Source organism: Trachemys scripta, chromosome 10 (genome assembly GCF_013100865.1).
Source record: "Trachemys scripta elegans isolate TJP31775 chromosome 10, CAS_Tse_1.0, whole genome shotgun sequence".
Taxonomy (NCBI): Eukaryota; Metazoa; Chordata; order Testudines; family Emydidae; genus Trachemys; species Trachemys scripta.
Genome location: NC_048307.1, coordinates 51,531,994 through 51,555,697, shown reverse-complemented (window position 1 = coordinate 51,555,697; position 23,704 = coordinate 51,531,994). Strand labels below are relative to the sequence as shown.

General features: G+C 41.4%; 1 protein-coding gene across 4 annotated transcripts in view; it reads right to left on the bottom strand.

Moving 5' to 3' along the window:
- The window catches only part of DAPK2 (death associated protein kinase 2), an 83,379-nt gene that overhangs the window by 54,079 nt on the left and 5,596 nt on the right, over nt 1-23,704 (bottom strand). For all 4 annotated transcript variants that reach the window (XM_034783164.1, XM_034783161.1, XM_034783162.1 and 1 more), the window contains one exon: nt 18,709-18,806. In XM_034783164.1, the coding sequence (XP_034639055.1) occupies nt 18,709-18,785 (77 nt within the window). In that variant the 5' untranslated portion in view covers nt 18,786-18,806. Of the gene's footprint in view, nt 1-18,708; nt 18,807-23,704 lie in introns of those variants that run through there.

Genomic DNA, 23,704 nt, shown 5'->3' with positions numbered 1-23,704 from the left:
AATTTAAATCAGGACACTGGAGCTAATACCACCAACTCTTTTGAGCAATGCTATGGGTTATTAACTGCCATGGATTAAGTGGTAGGGATATTGGCTTTACAGCAGTCAGCTACACAACACTCAACACCACACTGGGACACTGTCTGAATAGTGACTCGGAAGGAACAGTGCCACCTACTGAATCACCAGCAGCATTTTCTTTAGTAGCCAGGTATTTCTTGGAAGTCTCCCAACCAGGTAATGACTAAGCAGATTTGGCCCTTCTTAACTTCTGAAGTTGCAGGAGTAGATCACAGGCTGCAGTAATATGCTCTAGTCCAGCAATTCTGCCCATTTCCTGATAGCCTGACAAGTATTTTATATAGTCTCAAGCACAAAAATAAAACATGCATACTAAAATATTTTTCACTTCTCACAGTAAGTGATGAGGAAGAATGTCAGCAACTGGAATGACAACTAACAGAGTCCAGAGAACTTTGGAAGGCCAGCGCTGACACTTTTAGAAGTAATGGATGGATTGATAGGGGTAATCTCTCTCTGTTGCTAGGCTGAGCATGCTAGTGTATAGATAATATTTGTGTAGTGGTTCAGTATAATCTTTTTGTACCTTCAGTTTAAAGGTCAAAAACTGTTTAACATGTACAGGCTGCATCACTTATATAATGCACCTGAGAGCAGAAAAGATAGAATCAATGCTGTGCTATGAAAAGACATTCAACTATCAACAACCCCTTGGTTCACATGGGCCAGAGCTGGCTCAGGTAGAAGTGAAAGGAGAGGAGAAATTTTTTTAAAAAGCTAGCAAACAATTCAAGTCTTTAGAAAAATCCACAAGGCCTAGAGTGAGCACGTTTCTTTAAGCTGCCAATTTCTTTGTTCATCAGGGATTTTTCTGTTCTTCGGTGTAATTTTCTAGTCTTATTTAAAATCTTTATGTTACAAGTAGCTGATGCGAATCCACCCTCAGTAGCAGGACAGCACAATGCCTATGCTGTTTATTCCCTCTGCAGCTCCAGTGCAGAGGGGAGGAAACTTAAGGGGGCAGTGTGGTAATAAATCTCTCATTACCACTGTTCTGAGCACATAGGATGAGATATTCAGACCAATATTGAGTTAGTTTCCTGGGAAAATGGCAGGTTCTGTGGTGGGAAAGAATTAACAAACTCCTTAGCATCCAATTACAGAGCAACACTGAACCCTCACTGAAGGCTGCCTGTCATCCAGTGGCAGAGTATTGACAGGCATAGAAACAACTGTGAAGAGAGAAAGGTAGCCCTGAATTAACAGAGTGGAGAGCTTCATAATGGATCCTTTAGTTAATGAATTGATGAGGACCCCTTTAAAAAAGCACATACACTGTGTATCTTCCAGTGTAGGAAATCCTATGCCTGGGGATTCCTTCATGCAAGAATATGGCAAACAGTTATTCCAAAAAACACCTCCTGTAAAGTCCATGGGTAGTGTGGTAGCTTGCTCCCCATACATCTGAAAGAGGAGGGGATGGCTTTTAGTTGCATCAGGAACACAGCCTACTGATCTCTCCCTAAACATGGACCAGTCACTCCAAGCAACACCTTCAAGCAGCAGGGCTAGTTTAGCTATTTGAATTATTTTAAACTTCTCTCCTCTCTAAAGTGTTCCCTGAGTCATCATTGGCTGTAAGGCTTGGCTGTCATATCAAGCTCTTGCCTTGGCTCAAATGTATTGGTATGGGATAGTGCCAATGATTAATAGAGGTTTCCCAAAGTAAATCAATCCTTGAATATCACAGATGAGAATCTACAGACACACTAATAATTTGTCCAGTGCTTCTAACACTATCTATTCAATGGGCTGAACTATTTTGACTTGCCCCATTACTAGTATTTCATTGTTTCAAACAGCCTGGAAGGAACATGCTATACTGTATATTTCCCCAATGGTTTCTGTTCCCAATAGTTGTGAACTGAAGCAAACAGCTTTGCAGGGAGAGAGGGAAAAGAGGTTAGAATTAGGCCTGTTTAATTTTCAATGGTAACATGAATGTTTCACAACTACATTTGGAATTTGCACTTTTCTGATGACTACTGACTCAACAATGGTCTCTAGGCTATGATCATACTTTTGTTTTCAATTACCCAACATGGACAGAGCTGGTATGTTTAGCATCAATGTATGACCTTGTTATTAAGCACTAAACAAGAGCCAATTCTTCCCACAATTTTCTCTGTTCTTTCCTTGTTGCAGCAAGTCAGATTTTGCAAGGTATTGAAAGGAGACACTGAAAACTAGCTGGGAAAATCTGTCAAAATGCTTTAAAAGCCCACAGGCCATACTTAAGTTTGTTAGAAACAAGAATGAATGAAGGAAAATCCAGAATGAAAGAATGATGTAGACTCCTGATCACAACCACACATATGGTGGTGAAAGATCCAAGTGATAGAAATGCTCCAGCACTAAATTCAAGCCACACCTGCCCGTTCCCTTCACAAACACGTAATATTCTTCTGGATATTAGAGAGGTGCTGCTCACACTAGAGTATGTCAACTCTGCACAGTAAGCCTGGGATCTGACTTAGGTTTGAGCCCAACCCTCATTTCCATCTTTGCTCAAATCAGACTCGGGTCAGCAAGCACTTAGGTCCCAGGTCATAGGACCCTGCAAGGGGGTGGGTCAGAATCAGAGTCCCACTGTGACTGACTGTCATTCTGCTGTGCGGACACAGGTGAAGCTGCAGACCCAAGTCAGAAGGTCTGCATAGTGCTGTATGGACGCAACACAGCTGTGAGACCCAGCTCCAGCAATTGTAAACTCGGGTTTACAACACAGTGTGGACACTCAAGCACAGTCTTGGAAACACTGAGTCCACAAGGCCCCAGTCCCACAGACCCAGGTTTAGTGTGAAATGTAGATATACCCACAGAGTTTAAGGCCAGAAGAGACCACCATATAGTCTGACCTTCTGTATATGACAGGCCACCAACACCACAACTCAATAGTTAAGGTAGAGTTCCATTATGCATTTAATGCAGGGAATCAACCTCTGTGCTTTGCATGAAAAATACAGCATAACCTCCCCAAATTTAAGCACTTGCTCTGAATACTGAATGGCTTTAAGGGCAGAGTTAAAGGTGTTTGGGTACCTTAATTGTGAATTTCTGACCTTAATATGTCTGAATTTCTTTTAAGTGTAACCTCAACTCTAAATTTCCTGGGTTTGTATTGCTTGGCTTTGGGATAATTACAACATCCTGAAAATGCTTTTTACCCTTAAGTTCACAAAACGTACTCTCATAGCACGATCCTGACAAATTCTTAGAAAAAAAACTATAGAAGCATTAAGGTCTTTGCTGAATAAATTTTCTTGTGAGGGTGGTACAACTTTAAGCAGTACTTATTTTATTGGGCTTTTTAAAAATATGATTTTTTTTAAATTGTCAAGCGTTTACTCTTAACATTTCTCACCATAGTTTAATTTAGAAGAAATTAAACCAAAATAATTAGCACTCTTTTTTCAGTTCTATAGTATACTAAGGATCTGTAGACATCTCATTTTCTACTTACTTTGCACCTGATACAAAAATGTCTAGTGTGCAGTTATCTTTTAAAATCAAAAAGACATATTCTAGAAAAAATCCTCTCAGAGAGATAAAAATATTCTTCTGAACCATATTTTTCCCTTTAAAAAGTTACCATTCCTGCCTCTTTCATGAACGAGTGTCAAAATCTGTCTACATTACAAATTTTCTGGCATAACAAAACAAGGCCCTTAACAAAATGTTGAAAAGGAGCCATTTTAAAGTCTTTTAATCTCAAAAAGAACTTAATTTAATAAAAAATTTAAGAAAATGTTCTAATTCCAATGAGAACTATCCCTAAATAATATCTAAAATTAGGAGTTCTCTTTTTGTTAAGAAGATATTTTGAAAATATAAAGGATCTGTTTTCTTCTTAAATGTCCACAGGTCCCTTTAAGAGAGAGCAGGGTTCCTTTAAAAGGGAGCAGGGTACAATGCCCAACTGAGCTTAAGGGAAGGCATCTGGAGCTTATAAAGGAGGACACCACTGAAGGCAGGTTTAGGCAGGTGCCTTCAGGGAGTAAGAAGGCTCCTGCGGGGCTCTACACAAGCAGGGCAAAGGTAACAGCTGGGAAGGCCAGTGGAGAAGGCCAAACACGAGGCAAGAGATGTTGGGAGAGAAGCAAAGACAGAACCTCAGAGTGGTGGGGTTGTGCCCAGCTTGGAACTGGGGTGGGGAAAAAATTAACTTAAAGGGACGATAGACACCAGGGAGAGAGGGGGGTAAACTGGGCCCAGCTAAACCTGGGATGAAGACTTTGTAAGCCTGTGTTCTATTTTGAAAAACTTTGTGCAGGACTTAATAAATTGGACCCCAAAGGGGAAATGTTTTGAATGTCTAAACTGTGTTGACATTAAAGGGACCTGAGAGCAGGGGAAACTGAGAAAGACTTCAGTAGAGCCATGCTTGACCATCAGGGGGAGCTGCAGGGCAGGCACACCCATTTGACCCCTGATCAGATCAGTCTTATAATGGGACACTGGTTTTAACATTAACCATGGGTGAGCTATTACTTTTCCCATACTAAAACACATACATCACAGAGTTGAACTAGAACCTGGTCCTATTGCTCCAAACACACTGGTCTCTACCATGTGACTTAAAGGAACATTTTAGTTTCCTCTCAACTACAGCACTGCAACCCACCAATAGAGAGAAACATGCTCTTTCATACATAGCGCGCACACACACACACACACACACACACACACACTATTTTCTTCAGATATAACCGCTGGATGAGACTTCAAGGAATTGTAAGTAACATTTGCACTGAAGGGCACGTTTAGCATATCTGGCACGTAAATACCTTGCAACTCTGGCTACAACAGTGCCATGCAAACACCTGTTCTCACTTTCAGGTGACATTGTAAATAAGAAGCAAGCAGCATTATCTCCCATAGATGTAAACAAACTTATTTGTCTTAGCAATTGGCTGAACAAGAAGTAGGACTGTGTGGATGAATAGGCTCTAAAGTTTTATATTGTTTTGTTTTTGAGTGCAGTTATGTAAAAAAAATAATTCTATCTTTGTAAAATGCATTTTCATGATTAAGAGATTGCACTACAGTATTTGTATGAGATGAATTTAAAAATACTATTGCTTTTATCTTTTACAATGCAAATATTTGTAATAAAAATAATAATATAAAATGAGCACTGTATGCTTTGTATTCTGTGTTGTAAAGGAAATCAATTAATTGCAATTATTTTTTAAAATTGTTTAACAGCCCTAAAAATATTATTGACCTGTAACTCAATACCAGCTTGCTGAATTCTCTTCAGACTTTGCAGAAACATTCTCCTTTGCCTTCAGGGTAAATCTGACTATTTTCAGGCTAAACCAATTTTCCAGGCCAAAGTTATAAGTGGGCTAAAATAAGATGTTACAATGGAAGCTGGTTGCAATCTTAGCCACTCCCTAATACACAAACACACGCATGATATATTTTTCATACATATATGTATGTGTATACACATACCCCTACACACACACACACTCACTCTTTCCTAGTATTCATTTGGCTGGCTGTCCAGAAAAGACCAATGTTCAAAGAATTAAACATTGCTTTGAAGGATTTTCACAGCTAGAAAAAATCAAAGCCCTGACCTGAAGCTATGACCAGAATGTACATTACTGGAAATTTCTCCCAGTAGTAATCACATCCCTCTGTTCGCTGGGGAGTATCTGTGCATAACACATGTTTAAACTATGACACCTTTTCTTATCATGGGTTGGCAGGCTCCTCCCATGTGTAGAATACCCCAGTTATCTCTGCTTTTCGGTTTCACTACTGTAAGTAAATATTTGCTAGCCATGTTACTAAAACACTGATTATATGCCAGGCTTCAAGGTCTTATTGCTGGTAGTAAAACACTGAGTTTGATGTCCTTTAGTCTATTTAATCAGTAGTGAATTCCACTGGAAAGGGCACTAAGTCAGTGGGAGTTGAAAACTCAGCACCTTCTAAAATAAAGCCCATTGAAGTCAATGGGAATTGAGGGTGATCAGCACTTCGCAGGAGGCACTCAGCAGCCTGAGGGATTGGGCCTTTCAGAGCAATTAACATTTCAGTTGTCATCATACAAGTCAATCCTGTTGATCCTACACTAGTCACCTAGATTATGGAAGGAAACAATGTTGGCCAAAATAAATATCTACAGTAATTATGGGTATATTTTCAGAGCACACTTCCTGTTTTATTCTTCTGTGGAAGATCAGATATGTAAGCTACTACGTTGCTCAACTGCAGAGAATCTTGTCTGTTCTCCACAGAAACTGAATGTGTGTAGAAATTAAGTATCTCTGTTACAATGAAACAAAATAATTCCATTACCACCTGAGGCGTGTGGAGAGAGTCATCTAGTTCTCACACATTTAAAAAACCACAAGAACATTTCATCTCCCATCAAAAATCTCACAGTTCAGAGACAAGTGTAAAAAAAAAAAAAAAAAAAAAAAAAAAAAGAGAGAGATTCAGAAGCAGCCTGAAAGAATGTTGCTGATACAGTAATGAAATGACAGTTCCCAGCTGGACACCACAAGAACAAAATCTAGCTCATGCACTGATCGGACCTTGTAAAGTCGGCTACTGAGCATGGTGATGTATCAGTTTTTTCAGGATATCTACCAATAAGCGACTGCATAAACCAAGAACAAGATCAAGCCTTCGGTCTCAAATAAAGCCAAGCAAATTTCTCTTGTGAAGCAGGAGAAATAGCCACTGTTAGTTCACCCTGAATGTATGACCTTTTACTTAGCTCATTACAGTAGCAGGAGGCTGATAGAGGGTTTCCTTTTTCTTCCTACTGACAGGAAAGCAGATTTCCACAGCACTAAAGATATGGACATTTACCTGAGTCTTATTCTTTTCCTTATTATTAATCATTTTATTATGATAGTGCCTAAGGATGAGGGTCCCATGGAGCTAGGTGTGTATATCAGCAGAGTAAGAGACAGTCCTGGCCTTGAAGAGTTTATAATCTCAATAGACAAGACATGCAAAGGGTGGGGAGAGGAAGTATTGGTATCCTCATTTTACAGATGGGGAATGGAGATGCCAAGCAGTTCTGACTTAAATCTGCAGAGAATAAAATGCAAGATAATAAGGCAACATACAGCGGTTGTAATTTTTAAAGCAGAGACACTGTACACGGAGTACAGTATATTGGGAGCTTTATTAAGGGGAGTGAACAGCCCAACTCATTAGCAAATCATGACTGATCTTTTGTCTCATTTTCTCCCTCATTCAGGACTTCCCAGAAGTGGGCATACATTTAATCTGTGAAGGACAAGGTCGCACACACTGCCCCTTCCACTACACCCCTAAACAGAGCCCCACTGAAAATAATTGGTCTTGAAGATACATAATGGTCCATCCCCAAGCTCTGAACAGAAATACCAGGACAGATAGATGATTGAGTAAGAAATTAACCAGATGCAACATGCAGTCAGTGACATTTGAAATAACTTTGCTCCAAAAATTAAAACACAAGAAAAATGAATAAAAAGAGGATCCTAGCAATTAACAGGAAGTGAGGATTTCAGCCAAAGTCTCTCTTCTCCAACCCAGTTTGAAACCCTCCAAGAAATGCAGAGAAATGGCATGCATGTGCAGCCAAACTTGATCCCTCTAAGGTCTGCAGTCTAAGCACAGCACTGACTGGTGATAATGCAGGAAAGACCCACTTGGATTCAGCACAGCTTTTTGTGTCAAGTGAGCGTTGCTCTGACTAACCCATTCTTGACCTCTCTGGGCAGTATGTGGAACAAGATGGCTGTGTCAAGGAACAAGATGGCTGTGTCGCCACTCCGATTTGCATGCCTTCAGCAGGCTGTATGTGCTTCTCCAGTCAGAAAAAGGTAACCTGTACCATGAATGCACATCTGTTTGCCCCTTCGTAGGCCTGGGTGCAGTATCAGCAGCCACATCGAACAGCCAGTGATTTCCTGCTCATTCCTATGGCCAAGAGGATTTCAGACACGACCGAGTCTTTACTAGCCTAAGTTGGCAGAAGCATTCGTTGTTTCTCACACATACTGAGCAACTTCTGGTTTTGATCCTCTTCTGACACCAGCTCAGCTCCTGCCCCCTAGATCTGTGCAAAGAGGGGACCCTCCCAGAGGCGAAAGTAATCTGGTATTGTCCAGTACAGCATACTGGTGGGAGCAGCTTCCCCAGGCCGGCAATTTAAAAGGGACCCTTGCCCTTTAAATTGCTGCCAGAGCCCTGGGGTAGTGGTGGCGGCTGGGAGCCCCGGGCCCTTTAAATCGTCAGAGAACTAGGAAGGTCCAAGCCAAGAATGACAGGCCGCTGGAAGCATAGGGTCTTTCAGACAGCTATCAGATTTGGAGGAGGAAGTTGTTGCCCCACCACCATGACCGGACAAGGAGGTGGAAAAAGGAGACAGGATCTACAGAGATTTCTTCCCCCAGAATTGCCTCCCATGGTAAGGATATCCTGGGCCGCTGCATGGATACTGTCCCAGAGACCTGACTCATGCCAGGCACCACAGAACAACACCTGAAGTTCCTACCTTTGCCGTTCCTGCAGCGCTCTGTGTTTGACATGCTTTCTTAGGGGAAAGACTTCACATAAAGCTTCCCCATGAGCCCCGTCACACTTCCTACCCTCTGCAACACAGACAGTTCCATATGTGTAATATACAAGGTGGAACAATACTGTCAGGAGGGCACAAATGACATCATCAGCATGTGGATGAGACTATGACATATTTAGGTGACAGTCTAATGACTCTATAAGATGCACCCTTCCATTGATTTTGTTGTTGTTGTTATTTAAACAGTAAAAAGCCACACATACTGGAAAGCCTTTGTTACCATAAAACCATTAATCAGAGGAGCAGTGGTCTTTAAAATTAAAATACAAAACAGTTAACATAGTTACTCCTTTTGCCTCCATGCAAATTTCTTTTAGCTGTTATTTTTGCTTTGGAGACAATGAGATTGCAGGCCTGGAGCATTTAATACCCCAATGTTTCACGTCTATTACTAAAGGGTGTGAGGGTGCATGAGAAAGAGAGAGAATGCGTGTGTTGTGGTGTTACTGTGGCTTTAGGGGGATGAATAGAATCTTCAGGGCGTGGGAGCCGGCTGTGGGAAGAGGCTGTTGGTTTTAGTTTAGTCTGATAGATTGACTGAGTTAAGATGCTCTGCATATAAGTTAACTATGTATGTAACACAGACTGTTGTTAAGTTACTAGCAATGAATTATTATTAAGATTTGTGGATTACCTGAATACAAAACTATACATGTGTATGTCTGTGTGTATCTATATAGATGTGTGTGTGTGTGTGTGTGTGTATTGACTCTAGGGTAATTGCTGGAATGATTTTACCAAGAGATATGGTGGATTCTCCATCACTAGAAGCCTTTAAATCAAAATGGGACCTCTTCTTCTTTAAAAATATGCTCTAGCTCAACCACAAGATATGAGCTTAATGCAGGGACTACTGGATGAAATTCTCTGGCCTGTGCTATGCAGGAGATCAGACTAGGTGATCTTAATGGTCCCTTCTGACCTTAAAATCAATGAATAAATACTGCAAACCACTCTAGAAGGCTGCGCTGTTGATGCTATTAATACTAGCCTTTATGCACCTTTGATACTGCACAGTGTTAACAATATAATTTAAAAAGGACAACTGAGCCCACACTGCTTCAGACAGAAGAGTCTGTCAAGCCCTGTCTCATTTATATGGGCTCTGTGTGGTTAGAATGATCTGCCATTGCACTGCAAGCACATCTGTTCAACACTTACAGTAGGAAACAAAAAAATGGACAGGAAATGCTCACCGACAGCCTGTAGTGGACTGTAACAAACTGAACAACCGAAAGGGCCACACAATTTGCCATTACCTGAATAACAGTGACATTAAGAAGTCAAAGAACCTTTTATATACCCCTGAAATGAATCCCAGTGATGAAACTCTGATTCCTGGGTGCTGAGGCAGGGATCCCTCCTCCAGGATTGAAAGGACACAGAGCATCTCAATTAACTGCTATTTCTAGCTTCATCTTCAGAGCTCAAAATAGAAATGCAGGCTTTGCTTTGCATCTGACTGCAAGAACCAACTGAAGCTTGGAACTGAGGACTCAAAATGCTGATTCTTAACTCTGCAGTATGTTCTGCACAGGAAAAAATAGATACCTGATTAAGCACTAAAAGTCACATTCTCTAATCTCTAGCATAAGCAAATGTACTACATTTATACCTTGTAGGTGGCGCAATGCTAAATCTCTGTGTGTCTGTATATATAGATACACACAGAGATTTTTATATATATATTTAAAAATACGACTTTACAGACTTTTCCTCAACAGCTGCTTTTGCTGGCAAACAGACAAGCTCAGATAATAATATACTGAAAGCTTCAAAGCTTAGAACTGAAATCCCAAAACTTCTCACTTGATCCAGAGTTCTAGAATTAAAGTGCAATGCATCCTCATTAAGCAGCACCTGTCATTTTGCTTTTTCCAAGTTACAGAGGCATTGGTAGTGATTGTGACCCTTGAAGATGTATTAAGATTTACGCTTAGAGCGTGACTCAATTTAGTTTCCATTTTATACACACTAACTCTTCTAGAACAACAGAATTTTCTACACATTCTTCCTCTCTGCTCCCGACAAACCCCATATATTCATTTTGAAAGAGGAAACATTTAAAGACCAGCCCTTCCTAAAATTTGGTCCTGAGACTCTCAGTTTTCTAGGGTCCCTTTTAGCTAAAGAGCCACAATCACTACAAACTCCAGTCTTCACACGTACACTCTGATAACATATTGAAGGCAGCCTCTTCGGAAGTATTTATATCAAAATAAATTATTCCTCTTATTTGGCATAATCTATTCTAGCTTCGCCAGGTGTAGCTAATGGAACTATCAAGTACCATCAGCTCCTTCATTTTTCCAGTGCTGCCTGACGGACCAGCTGTGTTCTGCACATTGCCGTAGGGGGGCAAGTTGGGCAGCATGGGTGAAGCGGGTGTCAGCTTTCACAGGGGTGCGCAAGAGGCCAAGGAAAAGGGAAGGAGAGATTCTGTGCACAGGAGCTGGGAAGACTGGGACATGCTATGGAACTAGGAGTGCAGGAAGCTCAGAGCCTTTACTGCTACAGCACCAGCACATGAAGGGCTCCACTGATATTACTGTATCTGCTGCTCCAGTAAATGAGGAAGGCTGTTGTGATTTGTACGTTGTGGTTCCATGTTACAGCTGAAAGGGATTTCGCTGTGGAATCAGCGAGCGTATTCAGGCAGAAAGTTATGCTAGGTGAGATTGCTGTGGCTGTGAACGTCCTCAGCTGTGGGGTTATGGCCAGTTGCTGTGGCTGTGCTGATTGATGACTGTAGGGAGGGGTCCATATCACTGGTGCATATTTAAGGCTTGTAGAGAAGCGCCTAGAGCAAAGGACAAGTGCTTCCTTTTTTAAATGGATGTGTATATAAATAAATAAATGTGTGTTTGCTTTACTGGCAACATCATGGATTTTTACTGAATGTGCTGGTTGAGTCTGAACTGGAACAATCTTAACCTTAGGTTAATGAAGATTTTTGTTCTGAAGTAATAAATAATAGAGTCAAGGAGATACAGTTAGAAGTTTAGCAACTGACAAAGCATGGAGATTACATTTCATACAAACCTCTTTGTTTTGCCAATGACTTACCTTGTCACTACTCTGTAAATGAATCTTTTTATCCACCTGTATCTGCCAGCATTGAAAGCAGCTGCAAATACGAAATAATTAAAAGCAGCTATTGGCAAAGAGCTCCATCAGCCAGCATTGGAAGAAAATTTTCTCTTAAAGTTGCTGGAACATGTCTAGTATGTTACTTTACTTACAATAAAGCAAGTAATCACTTGTCACAGACCCTGTAATTACTGCTCAGAGATAAAGGCATGATAACCAGCTCAAACTACAGAGTCAATGCACAGCTGAAACAAGAAGACTGTGAAGCCCTCACAAGATCCAAAAGCGTGAAAATAAAGCTAGCATAGAAAGTCAGTGTGACATTATATGCATTATAATTCCAAGGATACATCCTGAAATTGTTAAGAATAAAAAAGCAAATCCAATGTGGAGCTCCCCTGCTATGACTGTTTACAGGTTAAAATTGTTTTCTCACATAGTCTGACTGGTAACAGAAAAGCAAGGACTCAGAGTCTAGGCTTATCCCTTAAAGTCTTTCATTGAACAAGTTTTCCCTGTTGCAATCCTAGCTAAGTAGACCCAAATTTCTCATCTGTACAGAGAGAAGATTTCCTCCCCTGGTAACTAATCATGATCATTCGGAACACTTAGAAGTCAGATGTAAAAAATGTATTAAAATGTTAGCTAGAATAGTTTTGCAGTGTGCATTTCCTGGCTCCAGAGGATGAAATCTCCTTACGATATGCTGAGAGTACTTCCCCACATACAGGAGTTCCTTCTTCTGGCTGATCTAATGGAGCAGTTCCTGTAGCTCACTAGGAAAAGGCCATGGTTTTGGATCCAATGTGTAAGTACTGCATGTGGTTGTCAGATAATCATGGTGCCACTATGTGAAAGGTCAGGAGATTGCTACACACCAAAAAGGGATGCCAATTTTTACCCACAATGTTATGACAATTACAGCACATAATACTAAGATATAAAGTGACACAATATAAAAGATACAGTAAAAAATTCTGTACTGAGTAGAGAACTGAACAATATTAATGCAAGGATGATACTAATGGCTATAGTTCAGGTTACTTATGCATTTTCATTATAAACACACTCACACAAACGTCATTTCAGTCACAAATTTTCACCTTCCAAGCTGAAATATCCCAGACCCAGTCTCTGCCAAAAGTTAATCTGTTACAGAATGTTTGAGCATTTCTGAGAGAGAGGAGAATGGGAGCACTGGAATGGCTGGGGGTGAAGATAAAGATTTGGTAGGTGTGACTAAGTGGGAATTTTTTGTAATATTTTTATGAACCCTATGTTTGTCTCAGTTTCTTCTATATGCTGCATTGTTACCCCATGGGGAGAAAATAACTGTTTGCTCTTGGGACAAGCTAGGAGATAGAGGTGTGGATGTTGCCTAGCTGTTTGGACCTTAATCCCCATATCGGTGGACCTCTTGAGAATACAATGGCAGATCCAACTGCCCAGACACTTAGCAAGCATTGACCCAAAGGGATATGGATTTCCCTGCCTCTCAGCAAGGAGACTGGAGAGGTGTGAGGTGGGGGTTAATGTGGGCTGTGGGAAGCAATCGGGCACACTTGGGTGTCTGACAAAGGAACTCAGATGGACAGAGAGAGATGGATCTTGAACAACGGGGTTCACTTCAGCTTGGCTTGGGTCCATGTTAACCAGAATGGACTATGCTTTAACCTTCATTCTTCTATGCTAGCCTAAGGACTTCCTGTGCTGTGTTCCAGATGACTAATAAACCCTACTCTTTTGATAATGCTGTGTGACTGTGTAGTGAGTCGGTGTGGCTCCCCTCCTGCCCAGAAGAGGGAGCCCGCGTGCAGGCACCAGAGTGGGTGGAACCACCGCCGCCTGTCCCCTCCCCCCGGAAGTCAAGGGGCGGGACAGGAAGTATAAAGGCCGGCCGTCAGAGCTCAGTCCGCGGCCAGCCATCACAGTGAGCAGACGTGCGGCCCGGAGCTCCCGACCAAGAGACCTCCGAGGCCTGGGCCCTAACTGGCCTGAGCTACCCCAGGCACGCTACGAGGAGGAGCCGCCGGAACCTGTCTGAGCCCGTCGCTGGGAGCATCCCTGGGAGCCCCACCCCACTAACCCTGAGGGCAAGACTGCACCTGAACCCCTCCGCCCCTGCTGCTACCCGGAGGAGCCGCCCGAGTGCCGTTGGCCTGACTTCCCAGCAGAGCTACCGGACCTGCCACCAAGCCCTGGCCGAGAGGAGCCCATGCAGATGGACTGGCCCGAGCCCGGTGCGACGAACGAGGTAGGCTCTGAGGGGGATCATGGAAGTAGCCCGGGGGTAGCCGACCCCGGTCCGGCTGCAACCGAGTGTGAGCCAATGTCAGTGTGTTGCGGTCTGGATACCCCACTGACCAGCGGCGGCAGTACCCGCTGCTAGGGTCCCGGGCTGGAACGCAGTGGAGTGGGTGGGCCTGCGTTCCCCCCTGCCACCCCGCTCACGAGTGGCAGGCTTCCCCCTCACCCAACGCCCACCTATAGGAGCCTAGGCGTGCCTCACCTGCTTATTCGCTCAGCCCCTGCAAATAAGGGCCTGAGCTCTAACTGTGTTTGCCCCGCCCTGATCCAGGGCCTGGGCTCCTGACTGTTTATCCGCTCAGCCCCTGCAAATAAGGGCCTGAGCTCTAACTGTGTTTGCCCTGCCCTGATCCAGGGCCTGAGCTCCCTAGCTGCTCGACTGCTCAGCCCCTGCACCAGAGGGCCTGACTCCCGGACTCCCGATTGTCCGCTCAGCCCCTCCCTGAGGGCCTGAGCCCTGAGTTAGCTGTTGGCTTAGCTCCGCCCCGGTACCAGAGGGCCGGAGCTTCGGGACTAACGGACTGCTTGTCCCCACAATAGTGAGTCGGTGTGGCTCCCCTCCTGCCCGGAAGGGTCGGGCCCCGGCACAGACCTATTACAGACTGTCACTGCAAATGCTTGGAGGGTGCACTGATCCCTAAAAACTCTACAAGTCTCCATCAGGGGTCTGTTTCAGTTGGACTCACTGACTGGAGTTCACAATGTGAAGCAGAAGTGCTTCAGGTCCAGAGGTCCAATCTGAGGCTCGGTCTACACTGGGGGGGGTGTCAATTTAAGATACGCAAATTCAGCTATGCGAATAGCGTAGCTGAATTCGACGTATCCAAGCCGACTTACCCTGCTGTGAGGACGGCGGCAAATCGACCGCCGCGGCTTCCCTGTCGACGGCGCTTACTCCTACGTGGGCTGGTGGAGTGCGCGCGTCGATTCGGGGATCGATTGTCACATCCTGACGAGACGCAATAATTGGATCCCCGAGAGAAGACAAGCCCAAAGGAGGCAGTGAAGCTGAGTGGACTACCCTGGAGGAAGAGTCAGTTCCGTGGCACACCAAAGGGCTTCCTCCTAGAGACCACTCCACAGCAGGGGCCATAGCACTGATCCCGTGGATCTATGACAGCAGGGAAACAGCCCTTAGTGAGGAGTTTTAATATGACTAACTTACGGGCCTTTGAAGAACACAGTATGCACATGCACAGCCATTTATCAGAGACAACTGCCTGATGTCCAGCAGGAAGTCAGGCTGTGCGATAACTTAGCTGCATGTTAAAAAATTATTGGAGGTGTGATCTTTTTATGGGTATGGGCTTTCTGCATTCAGTGCACGGTAAAGTGCAAATTTAGTGGCGGAGACTTGCCTCATTCAGGCCCCAAATCCAGTAGAGCACTTAAGCATATGCTTAACTATCAGCATGGAAGTAGTCCAATTGATATCAATGGTAGTAATACTTCAGTGGTAGTTAATACCCTGCAAGTGATATGGCGGTGCTAACTACTATAGCTTAAAATTTGATTTTTGCAACATTTTATTGTGATAAATGTTAGAAAGCAAATAGGGGGATTGGAACAGAGAAACTTTCTAAAGACTGAAAATAAATTTTATGCTAAAGAATATGTTTCTGTTGTAATATATTGGGAATAACACCAGTTATCTGGGACCTGTGCTGTTCAACTCAGAGTGGATAAAAAGCAATGATTTTTTTTTAAATAAAAAAAATTTGATTTTTTTTATTTAAATCAGATTTTTTTTTATAAAATGCTTTTTAAGGAAAAAGCCTATCTAAAGATAGTTTTAATTAAGATACTTATAGCTCAAAGATATCTCATCATGGAATAGGGATTATAAATTCTAATTCTATAGTATGAGACAATATAGTCATGTAATATTTAAGAAAAGTTTTGTAAATGAGTTCCAATAGTTCATGGATTAGGGACCCAATCTTATGAAGTTCCAGGGGCTTCTGCATAGATTATTTAGGTTAATCTTTCTATCTACCCAATGGGACTCAGTGCTCAGTCTAGAAGATACCATAAGAGATGCTTAGTTTTGCAGTTCTCAAACTGTGGATTTGTGTCTCCAGAGATAACATGCTTGTTAATAGCAAAAATGTTTTTAAATAAATAAATAATATAGAGAGGTGAGAAATAACAGACTCAATCCTATTGTCCCTCTGCAAATTTGTGTACACAGAGTCAATCCCTTTCCTCTCTCTAAAAGTGCAAAGTTTCAAAAAGTTCAATCACTAGAAGATTGTTGGGGGCAGAATAGATCTGGACAAGGAGAAGAAGTCTGGAGATAAATGTGAGAAGGGAGGGACAGGCAGTAGAAAAAAGTGAAACTGTTTGAGCAACACATTCCAGAAGTCTTGAGGTCTTTTTGAGAGGAGCCTTCATTGATTTGAGATCTATCAGACCATTCTCTCACTAGAAGGGAAAACCTATAATGAGAGCAGGCCATAACAGAGACCCAGTTTGGGAATAAGAACCATTCAAAAATATATGTTTGCTGATGATGTTTTAAAGAAAGTCACACCAGTGAACTGGTAAAAGTCACTTAAGCACTTGGATTTAGAGACTTTTGAAGTGATAATCTCACTTTTAACAGCAGTAGCTTCTTCTGCCGGTGTAGAAAGAATATTTTCTTCCTTTAGACTAATTCATTCCAAATTGAGAAATCGTTAGGAACTGAAAAAGCAGGAAAGCTTGTTTTTCTTTTCCAGATTATGAACAAACAGGAAAATGAAGGTGAAGACGACTAAGTTAGCTGCAGAAGCCAATATTTTAAGTTTCTCATGTTGACCTGGCTGACAGTCTATTTAATTTTTGGTGTTTTTTTTAAATATTTCATTTAACTATTTTAGTTAAAAACAATTTTAACAAAAACAAAGCTTATTTTTAAAAACTTGACTGTTTAACTAAATTCAAAAATTCATATGCTTGTTTTGTTAAAATATTATATGTTTGCTGTTGAAGAAAAAATCCAGAATAAAATAATATTATTGTTTTAGTTAAATAAAACATTTAAAGGTCTGTCTGGTGATGTTCTCCTCCTAATTCAGCATGGCAAGGAAATCCTCCAAATACTAATGATTAACCTATTGAATTGGAGATAGTTCACCTCCCAATGACTTCATAAATATCTGCTTCAATTACCTTTGGTAAATGAAATAACCAAACAATCATTCATTTTCTGATATAGCTGTAAAACTAATCTGAAAAGTTTTCAGAATAAATCACTTTAAAAATGTACAGTACCTTCTAAAAATGAAACCTACATCTATCTCTGAGTTGTGAAGAATATGTATTAAGGTTATAACAACCAACAAAAATGCACTCTTATGTAGAAATCCATGATTAAATCAAGTCTTCCTGACTAGTGATTTAAATCAAATCCACCCTGGTTCCACTTATTCATAAATGATCCAGAAAAGTGGGTGAACAAAGAGGTGACATTTGCAGACAATACAAAATTACTCAAGACAATTAAGGCCCAAGTTGAATGCAAAGAGTTACAAAGGAATCTTACTAAATTGGGTGACTGGGAAGAAAATGGCAGAAGAAATTCAATGTTGATAAGTGAAAAGTATGGCAAATTGTAAAAAATAATTCCAACTATACATATAACATGATCAGGTCTAAATTAGCTGTTATCACTCAAGAAAGAGATTTTAGAGTCACTGTGGATAGTTCTCTGAAAACATCCATTCAATGTACAGCTAACTATGTTAGGAACCATTAGGAAAGGGATAGATAATAAAACAGAAAATATCATAATGCCACTATATAAATCCATGGTATGCACACACCTGAATACTGCATGCAGTTCTGGTCGCCCCATCTCAAAAAAGATTTAGGCTCCAGTCATTACCTCTGGCTTGTTGCTTTAAACTCAGAGTGAGGACTTTGTTTTCTTCCACAATTTATTAGAATTGGAAAAGGTACAGAGAAGGGCAACAAAAATTATTAGGGATATGGAACAGCTTCCATATGAAGAGAGATAAAAAAAAACCTGGCAATTTTCAGTTTGGAAAAAGACCACTCAGGAAGATATGATAGAGGTCTATAAAATCTTGACTGGTGTGGAGAAAGTGAATAAGGTAGCATTATTTATCCCTTCACATAACACTAGAACTAAGAGTCAACTGATTAAATTAATAGGCAGTAGGTTTAAAACACACATAAGGAAGTACTTCTTCACACAGCCAACCTGTGGAACTCCTTGCCAATGGGATGTTGTGAAGGCCAAAAGTATAACTGGGTTCAAAAAAGAAATAGTAAGTTCATGGAGGATAAGACCATCAATGGCTATTAGCCAAGATGATAAGGGATGCAACCCCATACTCTGAGTGTCCCTAAACCTCCAACTCCCAGAGAAAGGGACTGGACAACAAGGGATGGATCACTCAAAATTGTCCAGTTCTGTTCATTCCCTCTGATGCATCTGGCACTGGCCATGATCAGAGACAGGATACTGGGCTAAATGGATCATTGATCAGATCCAGTATGGCAGTTCTTATGTTCTTATCAAGCAGAACACTAGTAAAATCATTCATTCATTCTTACAAGATACTGCAAATATCATTGCATCTGTCACCCTCTGAAGTGTGTTGGTGCCATCTGTATGCACTTACCTTCCTAGCTCTTCCCCAATTTCATAAACGTCTTCCACCTTCTGTTGTTTGAACACAGCCATCCCTGGACTCCTCATTGATGCACCTAGATAATGTGACTGGAATATAAAATACAAAGATGGTAAATTCATTGTGCAGTTTAAGAGTAGCACAAGGTCAGCCACAGTAAACAAAGAATCATTAAAAACACACTTCATTTTGAATCTATTCCAGCTCATTACGTTCAAAGTTACCATCAGCTGATGGCTGTTCTGTGGACTGTATGACATGAATGTGGCGGTTTGAGTTCAGCTGCCAGGATCTGATCCTGGGAAGTGCTGAGTACCCTCCACTCCTATTGGCTTCCAGTAGTGTACAGTACCATGCAGAATCAAGCTCCTTGGTCCTCACCCAACAAAGTGCTTAAGCACATGCTTAACTTAAAGCATGGATATAAGACCTATTGACTTAAATGGGACTAGTCACATGTGTAAAGTTAAGCACACGCTTAACTGCTTTGCACGATCAGGGACCCTAAGTGACCATATCATGGAAAAAAACACCATCAGAGTTAGCAAAATTGGCCTCCACCTGGGCAATCTCAGCAGAAAGGCTGAGGATAGACTGGGCCAGGAAACTGAAATTCCTTCTTCCTGCTTGAGATGGTCAGTGTTGAAGCACATTGGTGGAGCAGCATGGGCAAGCTTGCACTACTGCTGTGCAGATCAACAGAGGGATTTGGTCTCCAGGCACCTCTCAAACATGAGTCATTTCAAACAGAGGGAAAAAGCAGCAAGGGGCAGCTCAGCACTTGCGTACCTATTGCTCTGCACAGCCATGAGATACAATCAGGTTCATTTCCCAGGCCCACTCCCTTCCTGGGTAGCAGTGTCTGAGAGATCTGCAGAAGTAGGGCCCGACACTGGTGGGTTTCAGGATCAGGAGCGCCTCAGATTGCTCTGTAGTGACTGCCTCTGACTATTTTAAGAGCAGTGATGGATTTTGAAGGGTGTCTTGCCCAAAGGAAAGCTATGGTAATATAAATCATAGAGCTTTGACAGGGTGGTAAACGAGAGAAGTAAGTGGCTGGGTGACCTAGGAGGAATAGTCCTTAATTTCTGTGCTAGAGGTTTTGGGTTCAAATTCCAGGGATGCTCTGATCGACAGGAATTACATTTTAGGCTCCCAATTTTTTTGGGTGGAGGACGACACTAAGAACAAACCACAAGTGACAGATGTTAGTTACATCATTTAAAACACTGTTGGAAGGTGATAAAAGCTACAGGGATGAGGGCAGTGTAAGAACCTATACAGAACAGAATTCTCCAACACAGAGCTCCTAGATTTTCATTTTACATTACAACATTTTTGAGGCAGCTGCTGTGTGAAAAGGAACTGAAAAGCCTATCTGAAAAACATTTTTTAAAGTGTTCATATGGTTCAAATTCCTGTGTAAGCAGATGTTTCATCCCAAAGAGTTTTCATAATAAAATTAAAAGGATGATGCTAATATGAGCGACTCTGATTGGGGAAGAAATTTAGGCCCAAACAGGATGACCAGATGTCCTGATTTTATAGAAACAGGCCTGATATTCGGAGCTTTGTCTTATATAGGCACCCATTAACACCCTCCACACACACATACACATCCTGTCCAAATTTTTCACACTTGCTATCTGGTCCAAGATCCAAAGTGTGACACTGGAGTTGTTAGAAACTGGTCAGAATGCCCTACGGATTCTATTTTTTTAAAATATCCCCCCAAAACCTGACCCCCTCGACTGGATCTCTTTTATTCACAATGTTGCTTTTCTTACCTGTCCACTTAGTTCAGAGACTGCTACCTCCCGAGTGGAAGTACAAGATCTCATCTAAGTAAATGCTGTTCCTTAGGGAGGGCAGTGATTCTCAACCAAGAGTTCACTTACCCTTGGGAGCAAGCAGAGGCCTTCCAGGGGATACATCAACTCATCTAGATATTTGCCTAGTTTTACAACAGGCTACATGAAAAGCACTAGTAAAGTCAGTACAAACTAAAATTTCATACAGACAATGACTTGTTTATACTGCTCTATATACGCTATTAGTGTTTCTCAACCTGGGGGTTGCGATTTATTTTATAATTATACAGTAAAACGAGAAAGTAAGCAATTTTTCAGTACTAATGTGCTGTGACACTTTTGTATTTTTATGTCTGATTTTGGAAGCAAGTAGTTTTTAAGTGAGGTGAAACTTGGGGGTATGTAAGACAAATCAGACCTCTGAGAGGGAAACAGTAATCTGGAGAGGTTGAGAATCACTGTCTTAGTGCACATTCCCACAGTAAAGATTGCTAAGTTTTAGCATGCTGAGGAGCTTACAATATGGTTTCGTCTTTCCTGTGTAAACAGGACCCCACTCATGTTATGGACCCATGCTACAGCCACTATGCAGTTCATTATTTTTAAGTATGTTTGCGCATCCCTTACAAATATTTATAATGTTACAGTAAAAATGTAACTACCCCAGACTTATCTACCAGAAATTCTAATGCACCCCTGAGACAAAGATATTTCAGGCACAGCTGTCATCACCACACCTCTCAATTCAACTCTCATTTGCCCATGTGGATTAGACCCAATGCTTGCAAGCAATACATTAGGAACTTCCAGTTTCTGTATTTCTGTACAACTCTGATGAGCTTTCTAAGGAATGTCCTTCATTCTACAATACTTTGGCACACTGGAGAATTAGGAGCATAAGCACATCAAAACCTATTTTGATCCTTTAAAATTATGTTCCATCTAAATGCTGCAACAAGACATGGCTATTTAGTAGATAAATTAGTAGACTTGTAATGTCTTTAGACACTGTGTTAATAGCTTTGAAATACTGAAAAACTATTGAAAGGGACTCTGCCAAATTGAAACTCGTGTTCCTTTAAAAGATTTCCCTGTGTTCCCAACACTATCTTAAATCATAGCACGGAAAGAGTTGTACAAATCTAACTGCCTTGTCACAGTTCATGCTGTTAGTTTGCTTTTGCCACTGCATAGACTAGCCAATTTATTCTCACTCTTTTTGTGTTTTTTTTTTTGGGGGGGGGGGGAATTGTCAGGTTTTTACACTTAGGAAATAAACACTGCAGATTACTGGGATTCCTTTTCAAGGATAGTGTTTCCATTTAAACTAAGAAAGAAAATCAAGGAAACATTCCCCCCACCGCCATGTACTGCTTTCTGAAAGCCTGTTTCAACAAAGCTTATATGTTGGTCCTACAATTACTTCTCAGTGACCCCTAGTCTCAAGAGGAAAGATTCTTGCCTTAATGTCGCATCAACCCTTGACCTGTATAGTGAACTATGACTAACACTTACACTCATAAAACCTTATCAGTAAATGAAGGGATGCAAATAAGATTACAAATCCCTTTTTTAAAAGTCCAGCTCAGCTGATCCTTGCAAAGGGCGGAAGAGAACCAGTATCTAGTGCCCTCCTCTGCTATTCCAGTCTTTCCATAACTATTTAATACATTCCAATAGCGCTCACTAGATGCTACATTTAACATCTTTGTTGTGCATGCTTTTGTGCAATACCATTTTCTTAGTATTTTGAGATCCAGACGAATTTTGTGATCATTTTCCTTTGCTTACCGTTTCAATAACATAGGATAAGCTCTCCAGCTCTCTAACTGAGCATGACTGCCCTGTTAGATGCACATGCCAAATGTCCATTATCCATTCATGGTTTAGTAAATGCTCTAAAGAATTGCCTTTCTGCGATTCCCAAGTTTCAGATGCTGAAATGTAGCTCATTTGTTCCCTAAATCCTCTTTTGACCCTTTCCCAAATAATGATAGGTTCTACTACACTGTAAAATAGTGACCCAAGGGAAACAACAGAAACCCCAACACTGAAGACATTTAAAACTAGAATGGGTAACGCACTAGAAAAATAAACAGTTGGGAACAATTCTGTGCTTCTGACAAGGGTGGACTAGATGAGCAAAAAGGGCTTCTATCTCTGATTCCCCTTCCTATCTCCATTCACCTTCAGAGATCTTCTCAAGCTCCCTAATTGATTACTGTTGCTACATGTTGAACATTCTGAAAGGTACAGTAATCTGGTTGAATCTGTTATTTTGTTCATTGTTTAGTATTTTGTTTTCTCCTCCCCAAATCTAATCCCATTACTGGCATAAAAACCTCTCTCCTCTAGCTGAAAATAAACAGCTCATTAGCAGCTTCCCCCAAACTAGTGCATCCCTCAGGCAATTCTTTCATCTCCTCAAAAAAGTTCTAAAATCAGCTCTGCTTAGGGCTTGAGGAAACAAGTTTACTACCTAGTGTTGGGTATCTTAAAAAAAAGCTTGTAAGGCATGCAGTGCAGAACAGTACATACGTCCATTCAGAGAAAATATTTTATTCATAGATGTTAAGCTGGGATTTTTTGAAGTGCTCAGTGCTGACCTAACTCAGCCCCTCCTGACTTTAATAGGAGCAGAATAAAGGTAACTTGAGGACTTTTGAAAATCCAACCCTTATATATATTCTTTTTGCGGATACAGACTAACACAGCTATTACTCTGAAACCAACCCTTATATGGTGTTCATATCACTTTGCAGGAGAAAGTTCTAGGTGTGTGCAGCAGTACCCAACTAATGGCAAGGCATTTCTGGGAAGAGGCTTATCTACTACAGTACTACAGTCTGCTGAGACTTGTCAAAAGAATGTAATTCCCTTAGGTTGACTGCTCCCTTTATCACAATCCAAGATGTATGCCTAAAAACAACATTACTGCAAATACCCCTAAAAGAATACCATTGCCCTGAAAGAGACACTGGACTGTGACATTGAGGGACAAGTTGAAAATACTGATCTAAGAATGAAGAACCTGCCCAAAACACCTGTGGGGAAACAGCTAGGTGCTGTTCAACTGACCATTTACTCATCTCCCCTGAGGTTATCAAGGGGAAGTTTTGCTCAATTTGAACACATCACAGTGGTAGCCACATACAAAAAGAAAACCCACACTTAGA